The 23,478-nt window shown below is 43.3% G+C and overlaps 1 protein-coding gene across 4 annotated transcripts in view; it reads right to left on the bottom strand.

Annotated features, from left to right (window-relative positions):
* The window catches only part of EYA2 (EYA transcriptional coactivator and phosphatase 2), a 140,624-nt gene that overhangs the window by 83,536 nt on the left and 33,610 nt on the right, over positions 1–23,478 (bottom strand). For all 4 annotated transcript variants that reach the window (XM_053394162.1, XM_053394165.1, XM_053394163.1 and 1 more), the window contains exons 2-4: positions 11,933–12,051; positions 5,995–6,043; positions 4,592–4,734 (exon numbers count right to left, since the gene is read on the bottom strand). In XM_053394162.1, the coding sequence (XP_053250137.1) occupies positions 4,592–4,734; positions 5,995–6,043; positions 11,933–12,041 (301 nt within the window). In that variant the 5' untranslated portion in view covers positions 12,042–12,051. The remainder of the gene's footprint in view (positions 1–4,591; positions 4,735–5,994; positions 6,044–11,932; positions 12,052–23,478) is intronic.

The following is a 23,478-nucleotide window of genomic DNA, read 5'->3' as shown; positions in this document are numbered from 1 at the left end:
TTGACTGCCAGGTGGGATTTTTCAAAATCTAGAGTATCAACATGCAGAACTAGCCAGCCTACGGGGGAGGGGGAGGGGGGAAGAGGGGAGACCATTGTTCGGAAGATGCAAAATAGGTAATCTACAGGATTTATAAACAGCATGTGGGGCTGACTCATGTATGCCCTGAAGACAGCAGCCAGTAGCCAATGGCCTGGTTTTCACCTGCTGCTAACAATGGCAACTGTTCAGCATTTGTCTTGGCTTCTAACCAGCTGATACAACACATAAACGAGATCTAGGAAACCAAACCTAAAGATTTCTCTGCTTGCCTTGTTAGAGTTTAGTGTTATAAAGGCAGGACTCTATGCCTGGAGATGTTCACGTACTAGTTTTATGGAAATCCATTCAATATGCTTGTTCATCCAGCAAATCAGGCATTTTTATTTTTTTTAAGTAAGGGGTGGTGATATAAAATTGACATTTACCCCAAACATTCTTTAAGTCGTGAGATGCAATGGATGATAAAGGAATTAAGACTCCGAGAAAGACTTGCAAAAACAAGCCTCAAAGATTAAGTTTCTCTTATCTGATGTGGACTGTGATGGCCTTCTCACAAACAATACTCAAAAGAACTAGACTTTAATTTTTGGTGTTGTTGTTAATAAACAGATCACCCTTATCAGAAGAGACATTGAAGGACTCCTGCATTCCGCATCCTATTCAGGATGCATCAGGAACGAAATTCATTCCTTACATCATTCGTGAAAGCACTCTTATGCTTTCAAAAGCATCAGAGAGAGATTCAGGGGCCTAGAATATATAATACATTTTGAATTTCTGAATGAGTTACTGCTTCCCACGATGCCCTACAGAAACTGTCCTGCGAAAGCCACGCAGGGAATTTGCCTCAGAAGTTAAATCTGAATTCAGATATCTGGGACCTATGCGTAATACTTGGTACCAGTTGCTGGAAACCAAAGGAGAGGAAAATGCTCCTGTGCTCAAGTCCTGTTTGCAGGCTTCCCACTGACATCTGGTTAGCCACTGTGAAAGATAGATGGGTCATTGGCCTCATTCAGCAGACCCTTCTTATGTTCTTATGACTTAACGTAGTCCAATGGAGCCTGGATCGTTTAGTTGGTTAGAGCGTGGTGCTGATAATGCCAAGGTTGCAGGTTCAATCCCTGCGTAGTCCTGCATTGCAGGAGAGTTGGACTAGACGATTCTTCTAGGTCCCTTCCAATTCTGCAATTCTGTGATTCTATGTACATAGTAAATGGAATTTGCTTGGCTCACACGCAATATGTCGGGTTCACGTGTTTTTTTAGACCCGATCCTGGCTCCAGTTCCCAATAAGCAAAAAATAAGTATCTTTCTGGTGAAGCCGTAAATAAAAGCCCACTTCGTTCAAATGTTCTTCTAAACCATGGTTTCGACCGATCACAAATGAGCTGCAGTAAGCCTCGGGGTTATGTACACCACCTCCCCTTCTCTTCCTTTCTGCATTCAAGAAGTCAAAAGCCTTTGTGTTCACTTTTGACTGAAGTACGATTTCCCCCTAGGAACACTGTTTTATTCCAACTCTCTTTAGTTTAAAGTTAACCAAAATATCAAAACCATGGTTCGGGCTCTTTCAAAATACCAAAATATTATCTAATTAAAAACATCTAAGTTGGAAACAGTGAGACTGTACACAGAGGAAAACAAAGGATGATGTATTTGCTTTAAAAAAAAACCTATAAAAAAGTGAAAGCAGAAGCTTTTGCCTCTCTTCCTCTCTCAGTCAAAAGAGACAAGTAGAAGATTGTGTGTACCAGAGGCACCGCAGTTTGGAGATGGTCCAAGTGGGGTCCAAGTCTTTTGAGCTTCTAAGTAAGTAAAGCTCAGGTGTCTTTCATGTGTTAAGTGAAGCATGTTGTCCAGCACTAACCCCCAGCACCCAGTGAGCACGCAGGAACCTTGCCTGTTATTATCGCATGTGTGTGTGCTAGTCCTCCCATGTACTCATTTACAGTGGTACCTTGGGTTACATACACTTCAGGTTACAGATTCCGCTAACCCAGAAATAGCACCTCAGGTTAAGAACTTTGCTTCAGGATGAGAACAGAAATTGTACTCTGGTGGCACAGCAGCAGTGGGAGGCCCCATTAGCTAAAGTGGTGCTTCAGGTTAAGAACAGTTTCAGGTTAAGAACGGACCTTTGGAACGAATTAAGTCCTTAACCCAAGGTACCACTGTATTGTTTTTATTATGTCATGCATCTTGTGTTTTTATGTTGTAAAAACCACCCGTGGATGAAGCTTGTTATACAGGCAGCGACTATTTTAGGCGCGTCTGATATGTGCATGACTGTGAATGAGCGCATTGCACCAAACCAGGAAGTGACCCCGAAACATCACAGAAATGGTCAGGGCAGGGGCAGAACGGTGTGCCTGAAGCTTTTTTCCAATGGTGTTTCACTAATACGTGTGGTGCCTTGAAACGTAAGCCCTGCATAAATTGGGAGTTGCCTGCATAAATTTACTAAATAATAATAATAATACTCATCTCCCCCCCCCCACTTTGGTTCTTTCCCACTGTTAGACTGCATAATGCATTATGACCCAGAATCCTCATTCTGAGTCCTCTGGTTGCTCAGGTATTGCACCAGTTCTCCTGCATGGTAATCTCCAATTATTCAGTACCAGCCAAGTTCTGATCTACTCTAACTTTGTGCGCTTGGATCAGATCATGCAAATGCTACTTCCAGCTATGACAACAAACAGCAAAAGTCTACAAGAAGTGTTTCAGATGCTGGTTCAGTGTTTTGTCTTCCATTTCCACTCTTCTGAACTGCTACTGCAAGTACTAATTCTACTACACCCGAAGTTATTTTATCATGCAGTGCATTGCACATTCCAGCTTTTTGGCCGTTTCTGTGATTTTGTCTTAACCCCTCACACTATGCCCTTTACACGCTGAAAAAATCATGCACATTACTCCACGAACGGGAAGTTCCACTGAGAAAACAAAAGGAGATCTCAGCCTTCCAAATACATCTAACACGATCTCTGTTTGTACAGGATGAAGCGTGGCTGTTCTATGCTGTGAGCACACAGGCTCTCAGCTGCTGAAAACAGTAAGGCAGGGTCTCAAAACAAACATCTGCTCTCTATTAATTTTGCTACAGTGTATGTCTGAAAATGCACACCGCATGTGTATGTAAAATATAAGTAGTGCCATCATCTAGACTAGAGTTTGCTGTGCTTTATATAGCATCTCTATATAGAATCATATAATTGTAGAGTTGGAAGGGACCTTGGGGGATCATCCAGCCCAACCCTCTGCAATGCTGGAATATGCAAGTGTCCCATACCAGGCACAGATCTCTTGGTTTCCCCAGCCACTCTGGGCAGCTTCCAACAAAATATTAAAATACAGTGATCTGTTAAACATTAAAAACTGGGCTGCCTTCAGATGTCTTCTAAAAGTCTGGTAGTTGTTCTTCTCTTTGACATCTGGTGGGAGGGCTTCCACAGGGCGGGTGCCACTACCAAGAAGGCCCTCTGCCTGGTTACCTGTAACTTCTCGCAGTGAGGGAACCGCCAGAAGGCCCTTGGAGCTGGACCTCAGTGTCCAGGCAGAACGATGGGGGTGGAGACGCTCCTTCAGGTATACTGGACCGAGGCCGTTTAGGGCTTTAAAGGTCAGCACCAACACTTTGAATTGTGCTCGGAATACGTCCCCCAGTAACTCAGATTACAAATATTCCATGCCACCAGTATCCCATACCACCCATAACAGGGAATGGGGACCAATTTGTCTAACCCTACCCTCTTAACATGCAAGAACGTCTTCCTTAAATAAGCTGATCGACCACCTATGCTTCAGAGCATATGTGTTGACAAAGTCAGAAGATACTGTCTGCTTCCCCCTTCAGCTTAATAGCAGTAACTGATGGCACCCTGCATTTTTATTTTTCTTCTCCTAGTCCTTATACTATGATACTATGACCCACTGTTTGTTCTGTGTCTCTTTTCAGATGATCTGACCCATGCATTCAGTGAAAGGGGAAAGGGATCTAACCAATGGCCATGCTTCAAACGTCACTCACAGCACCCTCTGGCAATGCGACTAGTGTTCATGCATGCACACACAAGGTACAGTACAGTGGTACTTTGGGTTACATACGCTTCAGGTTACAGACTCTGCTAACCCAGAAATATTACCTCAGGTTAAGAGCTTTGCTTCAGGATGAAGTGGTGCTTCAGGTTAAGAACAGTTTCAGGTTAAGAACGAACCTCCGGAACGAATTAAGTACTTAACCTGAGGTACCACTGTACAGCTGAATGTGTTTCTCTGCTCTACTGAACGACAAAGACTTATGCACTTCAACCAATGAAACAGCCACCCTAACAGCTGCTGATACTCTTGAAAAATTACAGTTGTTGTCCGGACATTTGTAAAATGAAGCAAGTGCCTATAAACCAGAGGTGAGGAACACACAGTGGTGCCAACTAACATCTAGGCAGCCACAACTCCCATTAGGTTTCCAACCCAGCTCTACACAACATGTACTGTAGTTTCTTATTACTGAAAATAAAAATGAAACAGCTAGCACACTACTCACTGTAGGAAGGTATTCCATAAGGTTGGCCAGGCGGTGGATATGCAGTATAACCAGAGGTTTGCTGGATTCCTGCACTATACTGAGTCTGTCCATATGTGGCCATCGTTGGAAAAGATGGGACTGTTACTATATGGGGATAATGCCTATTCAAAAGAAAGAGGGAGAAATTAGGACAAACCATGGATGACTTCGACAGTGAACTTCTAGTTGACTTGAAAAATTATATATAGTATTCTGCTAAAGCATGCTTTTAAACGATTATTTCAAATCACTCCTTTCTGAACAATCAAAGGAACTGCAGCAAGCCTATGGGGTATGTCCCCCTTGCCTGAAACCACGGGGGAACTGTTTCTAGTCAGTATAAGACTGTACTGAGCTAAATAGTTGTGATATAATGCAACCCTGCTTTTTTGCAGGACACGTTCATGCTTGCTTTTTGCAAAATTTGACGCGATTGTTATTGTAACACTAAAAACAGCTCAGCTCAGACATCATGCAAAACCATGGTTTGTGACTGCTAACCATGGTTTGGATTCCAAACCATGAATTGGGCTTCCAAGCACACCCCTTGGCTTTCATGCAAACATCATGACTGCCGAGTAACACAGGAGCATCAATTTAGAGGAATTCTCTTCTATGTGAACGAGAAGAAAGGGGAATGTTTCTTCTAATCTGGTGTTGGCTATAATGTGCCAGCAATATTGAAAAACAAAAGTATTATTTTTCAGAGTTATTATGCAGATTTGTACACATGTTTAAGGCTGCAAGCTTAACCTCACTTACCTGGGAGCAAGCCCCACTGAATTAAATAGAGCTTAGGTAAAGGTAAAGGTACCCCTGCCCGTACGGGCCAGTCTTGACAGACTCTAGGGTTGTGCACTCATCTCACTCTAGAGGCCGGGAGCCAGCGCTGTCCGCAGACACTTCCGGGTCACGTGGCCAGCGTGACGAAGCTGCTCTGGCGAACCGGCACCAGAGCAGCACACGGAAACGCCGTTTACCTTCCCGCTACAAAGCAGTACCTATTTATCTACTTGCACTTAAGGGTGCTTTCGAACTGCTAGGTGGGCAGGAGCTGGGACCGAACGACAGGAGCTCACCCCGCTGCGGGGATTAAAACCGCCAACCATGCGATCGGCAAGTCCTAGGCGCTGAGGTTTTACCCACAGCGCCACCCGCGTCCCGGTACTTACTTTTGAGTAAACATGGTTAGGGTTGTGCTGTAATCAACTAGCAGCACAAACCTAGGCATGTCTACTCAGAAGCAAGTCCTGCTGAGTTCAGTTGGACTTACTTCAACGTAAGCTTAAGATTACAGCCTAAGAGTTCTTGTTCTTGGTGAAAACCCTAGAAATAATACACATATTTTGACAGCAATCACAGATTCAGTCAGGCACTCTTACTTTGTAGTGTAGAGGTGCAGAGAACGCTGAGGCACAGCTTTGGAGTTGCCTACAAAAGAAAATTAACACAATAAATAATATCAACTATACTTTCCAGTGGAACAGCCACCTTAGTCTGCAGCAATTAAAACAACAGAGAGTCTTGCAGCACATTATAAACAAGTGGCATAAATTTTTATTGACTACAGTCTACTTCATCAAATCCATGAAGAGCAGATATCTGTGGATATATATCACTGTGCTTCATGCACTGTGTGGGCTCAGGGAGTGGGGACTCTAAATTGTGGTTAGAAGGGAAGGGAAGAAAGCTACATTGACCTGAGTTATTTTCATGTGGAGTGACTGCAGCAGCCTATGCCACGAAAGCAATGCGACGCATGAAAGACTTCAAATTCTGGATGATTGGTCCCGAAATAAAGGAAGTACCAAAAGCTAGTATGAAAGTGAAGGATATCCTGGGTCCATGCTCCTTTCAAGAAGGTGACACACTGATAGAAAATCAACATTTGGCAAGCCATTTGGCAAAACCAGAAAGGAGAAAGTGCCAGGATAACAAAGAATCATTTTCAAGGGAAGCAGAACTTCACTGGGTCACTGGTGTCCGATGACCTTCATCCAAGGACCACAAAGAACCTCGCACGGGAAACCTCAGAACCCCTAGTTTACCTATTTTACAACTCATGGGGGCCTGGTATGGCCATACCACCCCTCTCCAGCGACTGTATTCATGACTACTAGTATTTGTAGTTCAAAAGCCAAATATATTTATTAGGACGCGTATGTTCAGATTGATTTTTGGTTTCTAGCCTTTAGCATCCATTGCCACATTGATTTGCATCTTTACTATGGAATGTAAGGGCTAGAAGCTAAGGAAACCCAGCCAGATGGGTGGGGTATAAATAATAAATTATTATTATTATTATTATTATTATTATTATTATTATGCATTTACAATATATTCCTTTAAAATCTAGATACTTTCACAATGAGCAACAGCACCACCTAATACTGGATCCATAGCAACCTATTATTATTATTATTAAAAATGTGCCTTCTTCTCTTCTTTGGGGATCACTCCTAGCCGAGTATGATTGTCTTCCATAAACATGGTTTTAACAATGAAACAATAAAAATAACAATTATAACGTGTATACTGCCCTATGCCCGTACATCTCAGGGCGGATCACAATATAAAAATACAATACTGCAAGCTACTGCATGGAAGCAGGAGTCTTACGAAGTGTCAGTCAAGGCCAGAAATCAAATTTTGCATTCTTCGCCTTGCGTGAGGAGAGAGTGGGAATGTGACAGCTGAGTCCCCTTCATTGTGTTGTCAGTTCCACCACCCACTACATGTTGGAGGAAGAACACTGGCAGTGGGGAGGGAGCCTGGTGTACCTGTGAAAGTCCTTGGTGCAATGTAGAACTCTGCGCAATGAACGGTTGTAGATGTTTGCGCAATTCTAATCGCATGGTGGAACTGAACACCAAAACAGCCTTAGGAGGGGAAGACATTCCCACGCTGTGTGAGGTCCAGAGAACCCCCATCAAACAGAGTCATTCCAGAAGGTGTTATGTGGAACACAGCATTGTAACATATCTGAAAACAGAAGGTTCTGACCTTCTTGCACACATTAAAGGAAAAATATGTACACATTACTGTGCTCTCAATAGTACGAGGCGAGTGAACAACGACCGAGCAGGATGTGCCCCCATAGCCAGAAGAGGACTGTCCTCATTAGGAAGTCGTCTAAGATGAGACAACCTTCAGTTTATTCAGCAATTCATAAGATAGTGAATTAAACATCTCCGGCATGTTTTATTTAATGAAATATGCAAATACATTGAAAATATAAAGAAAGAATCCTATGGGCTCACGTAATATTGTTATTCTGTAAAGCCTGCGAGAACATTTCCAAAATATCTGGCGCATGTTTCTGCAGAAGATTTCTGTATACTTTGCTCATTCTGACATGAAAATTATTCTCTGAGTATGATTTCATTCCCCTTTGATGCTTTAATGTCTTTTTATCATTACTTGGAATTAAACAGAGCCTCACCTATAGAAATCCATCAGTTATCAGTTAGCCTTTCATTTCTCAGTGTGAGAGCAAAGTTCCTGGACTGAATGACCAGAATATACTAAAATTTCACATCCATTAGTCCTCTTCAGGCATTCAAGGTGGGGGCACATGGGCTTAAAGAGGGGAGGGGTCAGGGACATGCATACAAGCACCGACCCAACAGCCCCACATGTGCAAGCTCAACTTCAGGCCTTAATGTATTGAGAGGAAAGGTCTGAAAGAATGTTCCAAATGCCTTATTAGGGTTCCCAGCACCTTAACCTCATCGTACTTTGAATCCTTTTTCAGGCACTGATATCAGATAGGCCGGAGTGGAGCTGTTGTGAATGGGGAAATTGAGGCTTGTGTGCACACCCCTGTGTTTGATTCACACAATACAGAATCCAATGTCATGAATAGGCTCTTGCCTTATTCGCTCTCTATTCTCTGCGCTCACCTTTTGTTTAACTTTATTAATTATAAAAGAAAAATACAACTTCAGTAACCGATAGAGATACATCCCCTTAACCAAGAAGTATAATATTTTTTTTTAAAAAAATGTTTCATATGGAAAACCAGTAAGATAAAGCCCAGAATACGAAATAAAAGCTTACAATCTTACTAAATATGTGGATTTAAATTGTAAATGTTCTAGTCAATTTACTGATCAAGCCCATTTAGCAATAGCATGGATCAATTTTCGATGTTATTTAAATTGGCAATTCCTTCATCTTTTTATACCAGATCAGCCTCTGATTTTTGTTGTTGTTGCCATATCCATCTTTATTTATTCATAATCCCTTTCAGCTATTTTAATTTCAACAAAACATTTCTAAAAAGTTTTTTAAAATAATATTATTTTTTTACTCCATAGCACTGTTTAGCAGTTCAATACCTCATGCAATTAAAATTCTGCAAGGTTGATTGTCTTTTTTAGGGGGCAGAATAAATCTGTGATTGCTGCCACACACCCTTGTTGTGTCCCTGAGGGTCTGGGTCTGCATAGGCTCTGCCTGTACGATTTAGAACCCTGATCATGCCGAGTTCTAAAACCACATGGGGAACCCACACAAATACAGCAAGCAGCCCGCTTCAGACATTCCACCCCAGTGCATGGATGGCATCAGGGTTGGGTACTGGGGACTACAATGGCGGGGGTGGGGGTGGGAGTGGGTATACCTTTGCTTTCCTGGTCCACACAATTGTGGACTGGAACAGTGAAAGGCAGAGGTAGGTGGGCGGAAAGATTAAAATGTTCCATTTCCTGGTCCTGCACCAGTTTGGGGCTCTGCACTAACCTCTGAGCAAGACAAAAAAGCAAACACAACACCCCCAGGCTATGCATTAAATGCAACGGTGTAGTTTGACCCTCAGACAACCCATGGGGTCCTGCTGGGAGGCACAGCTTCTCCAGCTCACATCCTAGCATCTGGCAAGGTTTGCCTCTGGCACCTCCAAGAGCCTGCCTGCTAAGCGTCCCAGAAGCCCCAAGAAAGATGCTGCAAGTGAAGGGTTAATCACTACAGTTAATAAGCTAGTGCCTTCTGCCAGCCGTGCTCCAACAGGAAGATTGCCGAGGCCGGACCACAGCAAACAATAGCTGGAATTGTACTAGCGAAAACTAGTTCAGCGGCATCATCCGCCAATAATTTTAAAAACAGATTTAAACATTCTCTCCCCACCCCCCCTTCTTCTTCATACTGTCCAAGTGAAGGGAGAAGATGGGAATTGGGAAAGGCAGATAAGTTTCCATCCCCTAACCTCAACTACCAAAAGAATGCACCCCTTAGTACCTGCCAAGTTGGAAACTTCAGACCACAGATTTGACAGTGTGTGAGAGGGGTGGGGGGGTGGGGAATAAGCATTCTGCAATGATAACAGTGTCAGCATCTGCTTTTCGCTCTTTAAAACACCAAAGCAGCGACAGCAGCACACCCTCCAACACTTCACGGATGAAAAGAAGGGGACCACTCCTTGCATGAATTGTGCGTTCCCCACTCCCTAATTACACACTGCGAGAAAGGCAGCGGCGAGCAGGTATAGGGATGTTTAAGCCAACAATGGATCCAGCTACACACAACAGGACAGATGAAAACTGAAACACTTTCATCAATGTTTTACAAGCTGGAAAGAAGAGGAAGGTGTGGATAGCAATGAAGCAGTGCACTCATATTTTGTGTTTAGGCGCATCTGTCTTTGCATGCATGTGAACACACTGAGATTTAACATTTAGAGACCTGCAGTAAGGGAACTAAAACTGAGGAACCACTAGTGCATGGAGGTCAACATGCCTTTTCCAAAAAGGCATGCAAACGTGTCCCCCAAAATAAAAGTTAGGACCTGTGTATTACCAGGGGAAAGAGAACTACAAAATTGGAACCATTCCTTGTAAATAGGGACATTTGGAGAGGGTGGTGCTGTGGTCTAAACCACTGAGCCTCTTGGGCTTGTCAATCGCAAGGTCAGTGGTTTGAATCTCTGCAACGGGGTGAGCTCCCGTTGCTCTGTCCCAGCTCCTGCCAATCCTAGTAGTTTGAAAGCATGCCAGTGTGAGTAGATAAATAGGTACCACTGTGGTGGGAAGGTAAACAACGTGTCCATGCGCTCTGGCTTCCATCACAGTGTTCGGTTGCACCAGTAGCGATTTAGTCATGCTGGCCACATGACCCGGAAAGCTGTCTGTGGACAAATGCTGGCTCCCTCGGCCTGAAAGCGAGATGAGTGCCGCACCCATAGTCACCTTTGACTGGACTTAACCATCCAGGGTTCCTTTAAAGGTAAAGGGACCCCTGCCCATTAGGTCCAGTTGTGGTGCTCATCTCGCTTTATTGGCCGAGGGAGCCGGCGTACAGCTTCCGGGTCATGTGGCCAGCATGACTAAGCCGCTTCTGGCGAACCAAAGCAGCACAGAGAAACGCCGTTTACCTTCCCACCGGAGTGGTACCTATTTATCTACTTGCACTTTGTGATTTCGAACTGCCAGGTTGGCAGGAGCAGGGACCGAACAATGGAAGCTCACCCTGTCATGGGGATTCAAACCGCTGACCTTCTGATCAGCAAGTCCTAGGCTCTGTGGTTTAACCCACAGCGCCACCCGCGTCATCCAGGGGTCCTTACCTTATAAAGCCCAAGGCCCAAATTGGAAAGATTAGGACCAAGGTGAGCAAAATACACTCTTCAAACCCATTTCCTTTCTAAGTTCAATTAGAAAATATAAAAGAATCTAGGTGGCAATCCTGTCATTAAAGATGCAAGTAGGTCAGATAGGAGAAAACGGCGACAAGCCAGGGTAGTATCAAAATAGTCAGACCCACACCTAGCATGTGCAACCAGGAAAGCACTTTGAAGCTGGTCTATCGATTGCTCACATCCACGCTGACTATTCTGACACTGCTGTTTTCTCTAAGTGCTTCAAAAGGTACAAGGAAACAAAAGCAATATCGAAAATAATCCTTATTGGACCAATGGTTCATCTTGGCGCACTGTTGTCAACCCCAAATGTTAGCACCACTGCAGTACCTGGGCTGATTTCCTTCCCTTCCTCGTATTTTAAAAGGAAATGCTATAGGGAAAGAGGAGAAAATTGAACCTGGATGCATGCAAATCTTACATCCCATCATTAAGCTGCAGCACCGTCCGAACATCTTCCTCATCCAAAACGGAATCACAAAACTGAAATCACTGCCAATGCAATCAATATGAAATCCAGTAGGTTTGGACTGATGCATTTAAGGGCAAAAGAAGTCCAAGCCCTGATTCATACAAGCCAAGGCCATATGTCTGTTTGCCCTGATTCCACCCCCCTACTCTACACACACACACCCATGGCTAGGCGTCTAAAGTTAATAAACCATGAACAAGAACTGTCAGCTTACCTTCTATGTCATCTGGAACCGTGGCATAAGTGTTAGAAAGGTTAAGCTTCAGAATGTCAGGGTGTTCTCTATTTACAGTCAAGCTGGGTGATGTCACTAGATCTAGCATTTCCTTATACCTGGAGGAAAACAAAGGGTGGGGGAAAACTCAGATAATTTATTCATTAATTATGCATGCTCGCTAATGATTCCAATTTTTTCTCTCCCTAGGAGTAAATATTAAAGCTGATTTCCAAAACCCTGGCTTCATATAAATTCTACATAAACAACATTCACGCAAAAAGTTTTCGGCGAAGGGAAAATGCGGAATTAAAAACCAAGCAGTCGCTTCCCTTGGAGATTACGCCCATCTGATTAAATGCTTTCCCGCTCATCCTCGATGTTGCCATCAGAAGATTACATTTATGTGTTTCTTAAAACACCATGAAGAACAAGCAACGTGTTTTAGGATTGTCATTGCCGTCCAATGCGCACAGTGGCTCTGGATAAGATTCTGAGTCCCAGAAATTTTTTGCAGCAAGAATGGAAATAGGAGACATTCAACAGCATTACACAGTTATGGAATATTGAAGGGGAAGAAGCTGTTACATGGGGTAGGTCCTCGTTAATCTTAATGTCAGCAATACTGCACACAGAGTGCTTAAATATCGTAGAAATCAACGGGATTTAAGGAGACTTTAGCTTTCGCAGGATTGCAGCCAAATGCATTAAGAGACTCGCTTGCTGAAAGTCGTTGCATTTCTGTGATTGGTTTGCTTGATGGCAAATCATACAGAAGAGACTTGTAAAGTTAGCTGATTTGGAGCAAGCTGGCGCCTCACATATTCTTTGCTAAGGAAAACTGAAATCTTCAGATGAAGCTAACTGCACACCAGCCCCCTAGTTAACAATTACGTTTACTTGCAGGTGCACTTTGAGGATGGAGTGGAGAATGATTGGGGAGTAGTTGTTGTATCCTGGACCAAGTTGGTTCTCTGAATTCTCAAGGTCTCACTGATTGCTATCCCTCTCTCCTGCTTCCTCTATTAAAATTAGCAAATTAGTATGTCCACTTATGGTTCTCCCCAAAAGAGGAAACACATCACCAATTAATGAGGGCACAAATTTATCATATGCACAGAGGCAGATTCAGAAATAATTACTATAATTTAAACAGAAATGCTTTGTGGAGAAAGCTGTGATTGCATGACCTATGTGCCTGATCGATCTGCTGTTCGGGTGCTGTTAACAGGCAACTTCAAAACTCTCTCCCCTCTTACGATTCTTTGTCTTTAAACTGGGCTTAGAATGGAAGGCCTTTTAAATAGAGGATCATCCTTTGGAAAGCAGAACACATGACTACCCCTATAGGAAATAGGAGCAGATGGTACTACCTGGTACCAACTGAGGGCTGGATTTGGACTAGGGAATGGCACCAAACACTGTACGAAGCTTTGAGTAAGGTAAAAGGCAAAGGTAAAGGACCCTGGACGGTTAAGTCCAGTCAAAGGCGACTATGGGGTTGCAGCACTCATCTCGTTTCAGGCCGAGGGAGCTGGCGTTTAGTCCACAGACAGCTTTCTGGGTCATATGGATCATGACTAAATCGCTACTGGCGCAATGGGACACCGTGATGGAAGCCAGAGCGCATGGAAACGCCATTCACCTTCCAGCCACAATGGTACCTATTTATCTACTTGCACTGGTGTGCTTTTGAACTGCTAGGTTGGCAGAAGCTGGGACAGAGCAATGGGAGCTCAGTACTGTCACATGGATTCGAACCGCCGAACTTCCGATCGGCAAGCCCAAGAGGCTCAGTGGTTTAGACCACAGTGCCACCCGCGTTCCTGAAGCTGTGAGTACAGTTACTGTTGAGTGAGTCCATTTAGCGAAGTCCAAAGACCTTGAATTGGTTTGTTGGTTTTAGTCATCCAGTTTAGCATGATTATTGCAGGTCTAAAAATGGTAACCAACTTATTATTTTCATTTATGAATCACTTCCCGTGGGGCATCCCAAAGCAATTTACAATAATATGAATACCCAGAGCTACCAAAGCTCGAAATATTAGGAAAAGATGGGAGCAAGACCTTCTGATCTCCTCCTGACTTCCAACTTAAAGAAATTCACAAGTCCGCATCCCCAATCTCCCCCAAGTGTTAGCCAAATCATGGCCCCTCTAATCAGGATCTCCTAAAACAGTAGTTAAGGGTGACCACTGTGAAAAGTTGAAGTCTCCTTGTAATCCACAAATTTATTTTAAATCCTCATTTAAAAGGTGTCAATAGTATTCATGGGATTTCCCCAGACTACTGTTACTCTTAATAGCTTGACATTTTCAAGATCTCATGTTATGCTGCCCATTCAAGGTGGTTGCTTTTTCTTTCTTTCTTTCTCTTTCTTTCTTTCTCTCTTTTTACAAAAAAAGCTTTGATGAAAGGTGATCAATGCAAAGTTCACCAGGAAACTCGTTGATTCTGCTGCTACAACAATAAGCGGAGGGTTTTGTATGGAATAAAGGATTGTTTAGTGATGCCAGCAGACATCAGGAATAGAGAAACTTATTCTTACAAGGTCATTGCAAAAAAATAAATAAACAAGTGCCAGTTAGGTTCTGAGCACTGAGGATGTCAATACGATTGCAGAACATTCTAGAAATAAAGCACTAGGAAAAGCCTAGTGAAACTTCAGTGGTGGTGGTGGTGAGCTCTGAAGAACTAGTAAAATTGTGTCAGTTCAACACATGAACTGGCTCACATCCAACACTCTTTCCCTGTTACGCCATATTGGCTCTCTTAAGGTAAACATCAGTTGTGTTATGGACTGCAGTTATAACACTGATTGTATTGTCCACAGACCCAGATATATTTGCTATATCATTTTATATTTGCTTACCGTATTTTTCGCTCTATAACACGCACCCGACCATAACACGCACATAGTTTTTAGAGGAGGAAAATCCGTAGGCATGCCACCCGTAGGCATTCCCTCCATAACACGCACAGACATTTCCCCTTACTTTTTAGGAGGAAAAAAGTGAGTGTTATGGTGCAAAAAATACGGTATATTATGGACAGCATTGGTACATGCCTGAATTCTTCACCATACGAACAGGGCCTACTGGATTTATGTAGCTTAATATTAAAAGGACAACTGAGGTTCCATTGACCCTGTTCTTGAAAAGGTAAGTCAGGGATGAACGTAAAGAAGAAGCAAAGTGCAGAGATTCAAGTCTGTGTGACAGGACACATCCACTGCTTTGGAAATCCTGCCCCCCCCCCGGTCTCAGAAATACACAGAGTTCTGCAGTTATTTACATTTTGCTTTGTTTATCCTGTTTCCTTAGTTCTACAAGTACAAAACTTAAAACCTTGAAAATATCTTGCTCCCTCCTGGACAAACAACCAAGTTCTCCCGTGACACTTAAACTGAGAAATCTGAAGAACAATGGCGGCTCATTCATAGCTTTTAGAAAGGCAGAATGGACCATCACATCACTAAATCAGGCAAGCAGGTACCAAAGTCCAATTATGCTTTTGAGCATTCCAAATGAAGGCATTATTGTGACAAGGGTCCAATGTCATTACTCCTGTTGTCGCAGCAGGTATTAAAACCATATCATGGCACTGCAAAATTGTCCATTCTTGTATGTCCACATAGAAATCCTGAGTTGGGAAGTCTGAGAGTGCAATATCGCAAACTTTGCCATACCAATATGAAATTGTTGCCCCTGTGAAGCAGCGACGAAGAGAACATAGGGACTTAGGAAGCAGCCTTATACTGAGTCAGGTCATTGCTCCATCTAGCTCAGTATTGTCTATACTGACCAGCAGATGATCTCCAGGGTTTCAGGCAAGAAACTCACCCAGCCTAACCTGCAGATGCTGGGAACTGAACCTGGGATCTTCTGCATGCACAGTGGATAATCTGCTACTGAGCTATGGCCCTTCCCCAAAAGAAATCTGTCTGCACATTGCTAAGAAGCATTCCACATCTAACTCTGCATTTTTCTGGCTTTCAGCGCTGGACAGTTTTTTCCATGGCTCTGCAGTAAGTCATCCCCTCACTATGCACAGTCGCAAATAAAACGAACCATATATCGTGGATCTCTTTGCTTTGCATTGCTGGGCTATGCCAGAGTCTGCTGTGTAACAACAGAGATGGGCCCAATGCAAGCTGCACAGGAAAAGATCTAGACATGCATTGTCTCCCCCAATTCTGCTTTCCTTTTCGCAGCTGTACAGAGCAGATTGCACCATTTGTTAGCCCTGTCGTCACTCCCCGTCCCCCGAGGCTACAGCATTAAGGCAAAAGCATGACTGTGCTTTCAGAAGAGTGCTCTGCAGCAGTGTCAGGGAGCAGAACTTGGGAGATGACAGCTGGGCAGTAGGGGAAGTGGAAGAGGGGAGGAGGGAAGACTTCAAAAGGCTCCCACTGCTGCTAACGGATTAAAAGCATATGGAAGGTTCCAAGTCAGGGCCTGAACCAGCTCACCTTTCTATTTACCCCTGTGAGCTTTTGTTCAGCTACCTAAGCTGCAGACAACTACCTACTCAGAGATAAAGATCTAACATTCAAAACAGAAAGGTAGCAGCTGGCATAGCAGCAGCCATGGAGAATGCAGACAGAGACAGAGGGTAAGTTAGCAATAACTAAGCCTGCTTCTTGGGAGAAAAGCAATGACAAACCTAGACAGCATCTTAAAAAGCAGAGACATCACCTTGCCAACAAAGGTCCGTATAGTTAAAGCCATGGTTTTCCCAGTAGTGATGTATGGAAGTGAGAGCTGGACCATAAAGAAAGCTGTTCGCCAAAGAATTGATGCTTTTGAATTATGGTGCTGGAGGAGACTCTTGAGAGTCCCATGGACTGCAAGAAGATCAAACCCATTCATTCTTAAGGAAATCAGCCCTGAGTACTCACTGGAAGGACAGATCGTGAAGCTGAGGCTCCAATACTTTGGCCACCTGATGAGAAGAGAAGACTCCCTGGAAGAGACCCTGATGTTGGGAAAGATGGAGGGCACAAGGAGAAGGGGACGGCAGAGGACGAGATGGCTGGACAGTGTTCTTGAAGCTACCAGCATGAGTTTGACCAAACTGCGGGAAGCAGTGGAAGACAGGAGGGCCTGGCGTGCTCTGGTCCATGGGGTTACGAAAAGTTGGACACAACTAAACGACTAAACAACAACAAATTTCAAATGCTGATGTTCAGGTATGGTGGGACTTGTAAGATCTGGAGGGCCACAGGTAGCCACCCCAGCCTAGTCAATGCAGGACAGGGTGGGCCATGGGGAAAGCCATTTCCTATGGAAGCTTTCCGTACATTCCAGGAGAAATTTAAATGTGCACTCACTCTCACACTGGCCCTGCAGCAGAAGCACTGTAGTTTGGTGGCAGGAAGAGAATATGCCTTGCGTCTCTGCTTCAATCCCAGCATCTTCAGCTTAGGCTGTAAAAGACTGAAACCTTGGAGGACCACTGCCAGTCACTAGAGACCGTTCTTCCACTCTGGGTCCCCAGATGCTTTTGGACTACAACTCCCACCATTCCTTGCTAACTTGGCCAATGGCCATGGATGATGGGAGCTGTCGTCCAACAAACGTTTAGTGACCCAAGGTTGAAGAATGCTGCTGTCAACAAAACTGAGCTAGCAAGCACAATGAAGATGCCTTTGTGATTGATACCCAATGTTAACAAACACATGGTTTGTGTATGGTCAAACGAGAGGCAACACATCTCTGAATCACAACTTGCAACTGGCCAAACATCTTCATTTACAAAAATAATAATAATAAATAAAAATAAAAATTATGGGGAGAAAAATCTGGATTGGAACCACACCATGGGGAAAATGTAGTCGTACCTTCTCCCTGTGCTGTTTCCCACCCCAAAAGCTGATGTTTGCCTCAATTTAGTGGAATGGAGATGTGAAGCAAGCACTTTCTATTATTATCTTTTATTTATTAAATTTGTATACTGCCCTTCAGCCAAGGATCACAGAGTGGTTCACAACATAAAAATACAAGATGAGAACACAAAATACACAATAAAACAAAAGCAAAAGCAAATTAATAACCCCCCTCCCACCAACACATTCAATGAATGTTAATCAGCCCAAAGCCTGGTTATAGAGAAACGTGGAGTGGCTTTTGACTGAAAAGGATAAGATTCCAATGTGAAATCAGAGACCCATTAGCAGAATCAGGCGTACTGATGAAAACCTGTGACTGAGAAAATGAGTCAAAGCAGGAACTTCGATGATTTAAGCAAACATGGAAACTACCATTGAATAGGCAGAAGTTATATAAATTTAAAATGGCAGGTACGAGCACATCCCATTGCAAACAATTTTGTCTGCAGATAATTGAATTCAGATGCACTTTGCTATCTAGTTTCATTTATATTCACTAAGCTACATAATTTATATGCAAGTACAAAGTCATTAGCCTCTGGCTCTGGAATTATGTATTGAAGTACCTTGTCCCAGGTCACACAGCAAGTCAACAGCAGAACTGGAAATTAAACCCAAGAGCCCCAAACTTTGTGACTCCCCAGAACATTTTTCATTTAAATGCTATAAAAGCAAACTTTGCAGGACTAGTAAAACATCCTGTCATTTCATAATTAAAAGTCATCCTGCGATACACAACAGGAGATTTTATTTGCCTTATAGTAAATTACCTGACTTGTACTAATAAACACACAGGATTTTTTCATATATTGGAATCCAGATCAAGTTGCCTTGGGATTCAACTGCTTGTGTTGACCATGCCAAACCCACAGCTAGGGCTACTGCAGGTACCATAGTATCAGAAAACAGAGTCTGGATTGAACATCTCACAAGTCCCAAGGCTAGATAAATGCAATGCAAATTTACAGCAGTAAATTTCACTGCTGAATGCAACCAGTACAAAGTTTCTCCATGCCTAAAAAAAAAAAAAAAAAAAGCTTCACCAGCTGAATTTCAGCCCTTTTTTTGCAGCTATTCAATGGTATGCTTTGCTCAGTAGATCAGTCAAATGAAGCTATTTTTTGGAGGCTACTTTACTCTTTGCCATTGTTTACAAGCTACTTTACTTTTTGATGCCACTTTAGCTCTGCCTACTGTGTGATGCCCACCCACCCCAAGCACATAAATGAAAACCCAGAGTTTATATAAAACAGCATTGGGTACCATCTCTCTGTTAGCTGTAATGAAAGTTCTCTAGTACATGCTGAAATATATGTATTCTCTCCAAGATTTCATGCCGGAGTCTTCCCCAGGCTTACCTGGAAGCATCAGGGAATCGAATTTGGGATCTTCTGCATGCCAAGCATGTGATCTACCACTGAGATGCAGCCTTGTTGTACAAACAACAAACATATCTGCTATGTGAACACTGTGTAGAAGCTATTCTTTTCGGAATGTTTTTCCAAAAAAAAAAACCCCAAACCTGAACTGGAGTAAATGCTCATTTTGCAAAACTAACCATTTATCACAATGACAATGACCCCCCCTTCCTCCAAGGTGACCCCCCGGGCACAGTTCCACAGACTGTTTATACTCCTGAGCACTAGCTGTCTACTGCTGACATGACCAAACTTAAAACCCCATCAGATTTTTGGGTTTGATAAGTTCTTTGTTAATGCTGTGTTCAGGCCTCAGGGTAAGAAGCAGATGCTGATTCTCTTAAGCATTCAGTAAGTCAGATCCTTCCATGGTAAGGAGGAGGAAAAGAAAGGATCGTGGGGGGGGGGCATCTAAAACTTTAAAACACTGAGTGGCAATCGTATTAGTAAGGTGAGATAATAAATATGGACAGGCTAGGGGAAAAGACACGGTTTCCCTCCCCAAGAACATCTAGCTCAGGAAAATAAAATGAAGTCCGTTACAAGGGGGAAGATCCGGTGGTGTGAATATCCATCAATGACAAAAAAAAGGACACGAGAAAGACATTGTATTTGTGACTATATTAAAAAAAGATGTGAATGCTAAAACTACCAAAATAAGTTCAGTTTCTTTATTCTAAAAGCAACATTTGGTGATTCAATTTAGAAAATAGTCCTCAGCTTTCTGATGCATTCTCCAGAGGTAAATGAAATTGTGCCCTCAGGTCCCATTACAGTCCAGCCATCATGGTTGATAGTCAGGGATGATGGGACTTGTAGTCCTGCAACATGCAACGTTCACTGTGCTTAGCTACACCTGCCATAGTTTATTAGGGGCCATATGGTTATGCTTTTAATGTTACTGTTGTGAATCACCTAGATCAGCCTTTGCCAAGCTGGCGCCCTCCAGATGTTTTGGATTACAACTCCTATCAGCCCCAGATCAGTGCTGATTGGAGGTTGTAGTTTAGAGCAGATATAGTCCTGATTTGTTTGCCATTCTTTTTTCCCCCATGGTAAAAAAATCAATCCCATGGTGCATCACTAAGCTTCAACTCGCCTTCCTCCTCAACCCTCCCTGCTTTTTCAAAATATGGCATTTTATTCCATTCCTTCAAACAACTAAGCTGGAAGTGGGTAGAAGAGGAGGAAATGGCACTCCCATTTAGCACATCCCACCTTAGCAGGGCCTCTCTTGGTTTTCACACACTCACCTCACCTGTCATCAGAAGAGCCCCATAACAATTGATTCTATGGAGCAATTGGGAAGACCACAGAGGTGAAAGGGACTATTGGCATGGTGACACAACTGTCAGTAATGAGTAGAGATGGGAAGGCCTGGGGAAAAACCTGGGGAAAATGGGGGGGAAACCAGTTTTGTGTGTTTTTTCGTCCCCCCCCAAAGCCGTCCCCCCTTTTTTTACAAAAAAAACAAACGGAAAAAGCCCTGGTTCCCCCCCCCACCATTTTTCTGGTTTTTTTCTAGGCCTTCACATCTCTAATAATGAGACTGATTTTGCCCCAATTTCAGCTGTTTCCCCAACTGTAGTCTCTTTAGGTAAAGGGGACCCCTGACCGTGGCCGACTCTGGGGTTGTGGCACTCATCTCGCTTTATTGGCCGAGGGAGCCGGCGTACAGCTTCCAGGTCATGTGGCCAGCATTACTAAGCCACTTCTGGCGAACCAGAGCAGTGCACGGAAATACTGTTTACCTTCCCACTGGAGCGGTACCTATTTATCTACTTGCACTCTGAAGTGCTTTCGAACTGCTAGGTGGGCAGGAGTAGGGACCAACCAACAGGAGCTCATCCCAGCGCGGGGATTCAAACTGCCAACCTTCTGATTGGCAAGTCCTAGGCTCTGTGGTTTAACCCACAGCACCACCTGCGTCCTGTAGACTCTTTAACTTTCTTCTAAAACATGCAATGGAAGAAATTAAAGCAGTTTGCTTGTAAACAAGTTATTAACGTTTCAGCTTCTGCTTTCTGAATGCCTAGGGTTCCATATTTATTGATAGGTTAACATTATATTTCACAGTTTTAAACTAGACCTAGGGAAGGTTGTTATATTAAAGGAGACAAATGCCTGTCCCAAAAGAATAACCAATTATAGTCCAGACATTTCTACCAGCCACTTTCTTTGGCTGATATCTCTCTCTCTCTCTCTCTCTCTCTCTCTCTCTCTCTCTCTCTCTCTCTCTCTCACACACACACACACTCACACACACACACACACACACTCCCAGCCATTCCCAATCTACACCATACTTAATTTTGTAAAAGATCTCCCTTAATTGTTCATTAGAACAGAAATCTACTGTATAGGTAGCATTATATGCCGGGGGGTGGGGATGATTAAATATCCCTGGAGAAACACAAAAGTAGCGTAAAACGCAAACAGTAAAACTTCAAAAGTAGCGAGTTGCTTTTAAGTTTGGTATAGAAATATACTGTCATTAAATAGGGCATCCCTTATGTTTTAATGAGCAGTGGTATTTAGACATCCAAAGTTTACAAGGAATGGACACCTGCAAACCTTACTTATCATCGACAAACCAACTAATTAGACCCAAAATACCTAGAAGTAGACAGTAGACATCGAATGGAGGTTTTACGTGCAAGCAGAATTTTAATAATTATGTTGCACCTCCTCTCCTGTCCAGGTGTCTTTGGAATATTTGCTTTCAAACTCAACAATACCAGTGGCCTTAATTTTTCTTTAATTATTAAGTCATTAGGAGGAGAAGGAAGAGACGGAAAAGTTTCTTAGCACCAAGAGGAATGAAGAACGAGTAACTCAGTAAACTAGGTCCATTAGCTAGAACAATAAGCCAAGGTAAAACATTTTCCAGGAAGCCTGGTGCTGAAATGTTTTGCACTCAGGAGAAGAGAGGCCTGGCTGTGAGTAATGATGTCAAACCATCCAGGTGAATGGCTTAAGATAATTGTACAGTGGTACTTCGGGTTACATATGCTTCAGGTTACATACGCTTCAGGTTACAGAATCTGCTAACCCAGAAATATTACCTCGGGTTAAGAACTTTGCTTCAGAATGAGAACAGAAATCGTGCAGCAGCAGGAGGCTCCATTAGCTAAAGTGGTGCTTCAGGTTAAGAACAGTTTCAGGTTAAGAACAGACCTCCAGAACGAATTAAGTTCTTAACCCGAGGTACCACTGTACTTAAGATGAACCCATAAAAATTATGCCAGCCATTTACTGCGGAACAAGTTTCAACTTATGTGGCATGATGGACCATTTATACAAAATTTTCCCATGGCAATTTTCACAGTGGGGAAAAAGAGTGTTGTCAGAGAGATGAATGCAAGATAAGGATCGCCTATCTTGGACCTGGCCCTCAGCAACAGGGAAGGAATTGGTTGACAAAGTGGAAGCACTGGGAGCCTTGGGAGGAAGTGGTCATGTCCTCCTGGGTTTCATGATACAGAGGCAAGGGGAAGCTGAGTGTAGTCAAATGTGCATTCTGGACTTGAAGAAGGCCGAATTCAAAAAATTTAATGAACTACTGGGTGAGATCCCACAGTGAGATACTGAAGGCACAAATGCAGGCAATTCCAACAAGAAAGAAAAGTGGGAGGCGTCTATAGAAACTGGTATGGCTGCATAAGGAGTTTACAGATAAGCTGAGATTTAAAAAGGGCATGTATTGATGTATGGAAGTGAGAGCTGGACCATAAAGAAGACTGATCGCTGAAGAATTGATGCTTTTGAATTATGTTGCTGGAGGAGACTCTTGACAGTCCCATGGACTGCAAGAAGATCAAACCTCTCCATTCTGAAGGAAATCAGCCCTGAGTGCTCACTGGAAGGACAGATCCTGAAGCTGAGGCTCCAATACTTTGGCCACCTCATGAGAAGAGAAGACTCCCTGGAAAAGACCCTGATGTTGGGAAACATTGAGGGCAGAAGGAGACGAGGACGACAGAGGACAAGATGGTTGGACAGTGTTCTCAAAGCTACTAACGTGAGTTTGACCAAACTGGGGGAGGCAGTGGAAGACAGGAGTGCCTGGTGTGCTCTGGTCCATGGGGTCACAAAGAGTTGGACATGACTAAACGACTAAACAACAACAAGAAATGGAAGAAAGGGGAAATAATGATGGAAGCATATACACGAGTAGCCAAAAGTGGCCAGGAAGGAGGTCAGGCAGGCTAAAACTCAGAATGAGCTCAGGCTTGCAA

Source organism: Podarcis raffonei, chromosome 6 (genome assembly GCF_027172205.1).
Source record: "Podarcis raffonei isolate rPodRaf1 chromosome 6, rPodRaf1.pri, whole genome shotgun sequence".
Lineage (NCBI taxonomy): Eukaryota > Metazoa > Chordata > Lepidosauria > Squamata > Lacertidae > Podarcis > Podarcis raffonei.
Note: the sequence above shows the minus strand (reverse complement) of the source record. Positions and strands in the feature narration are given on the sequence as shown.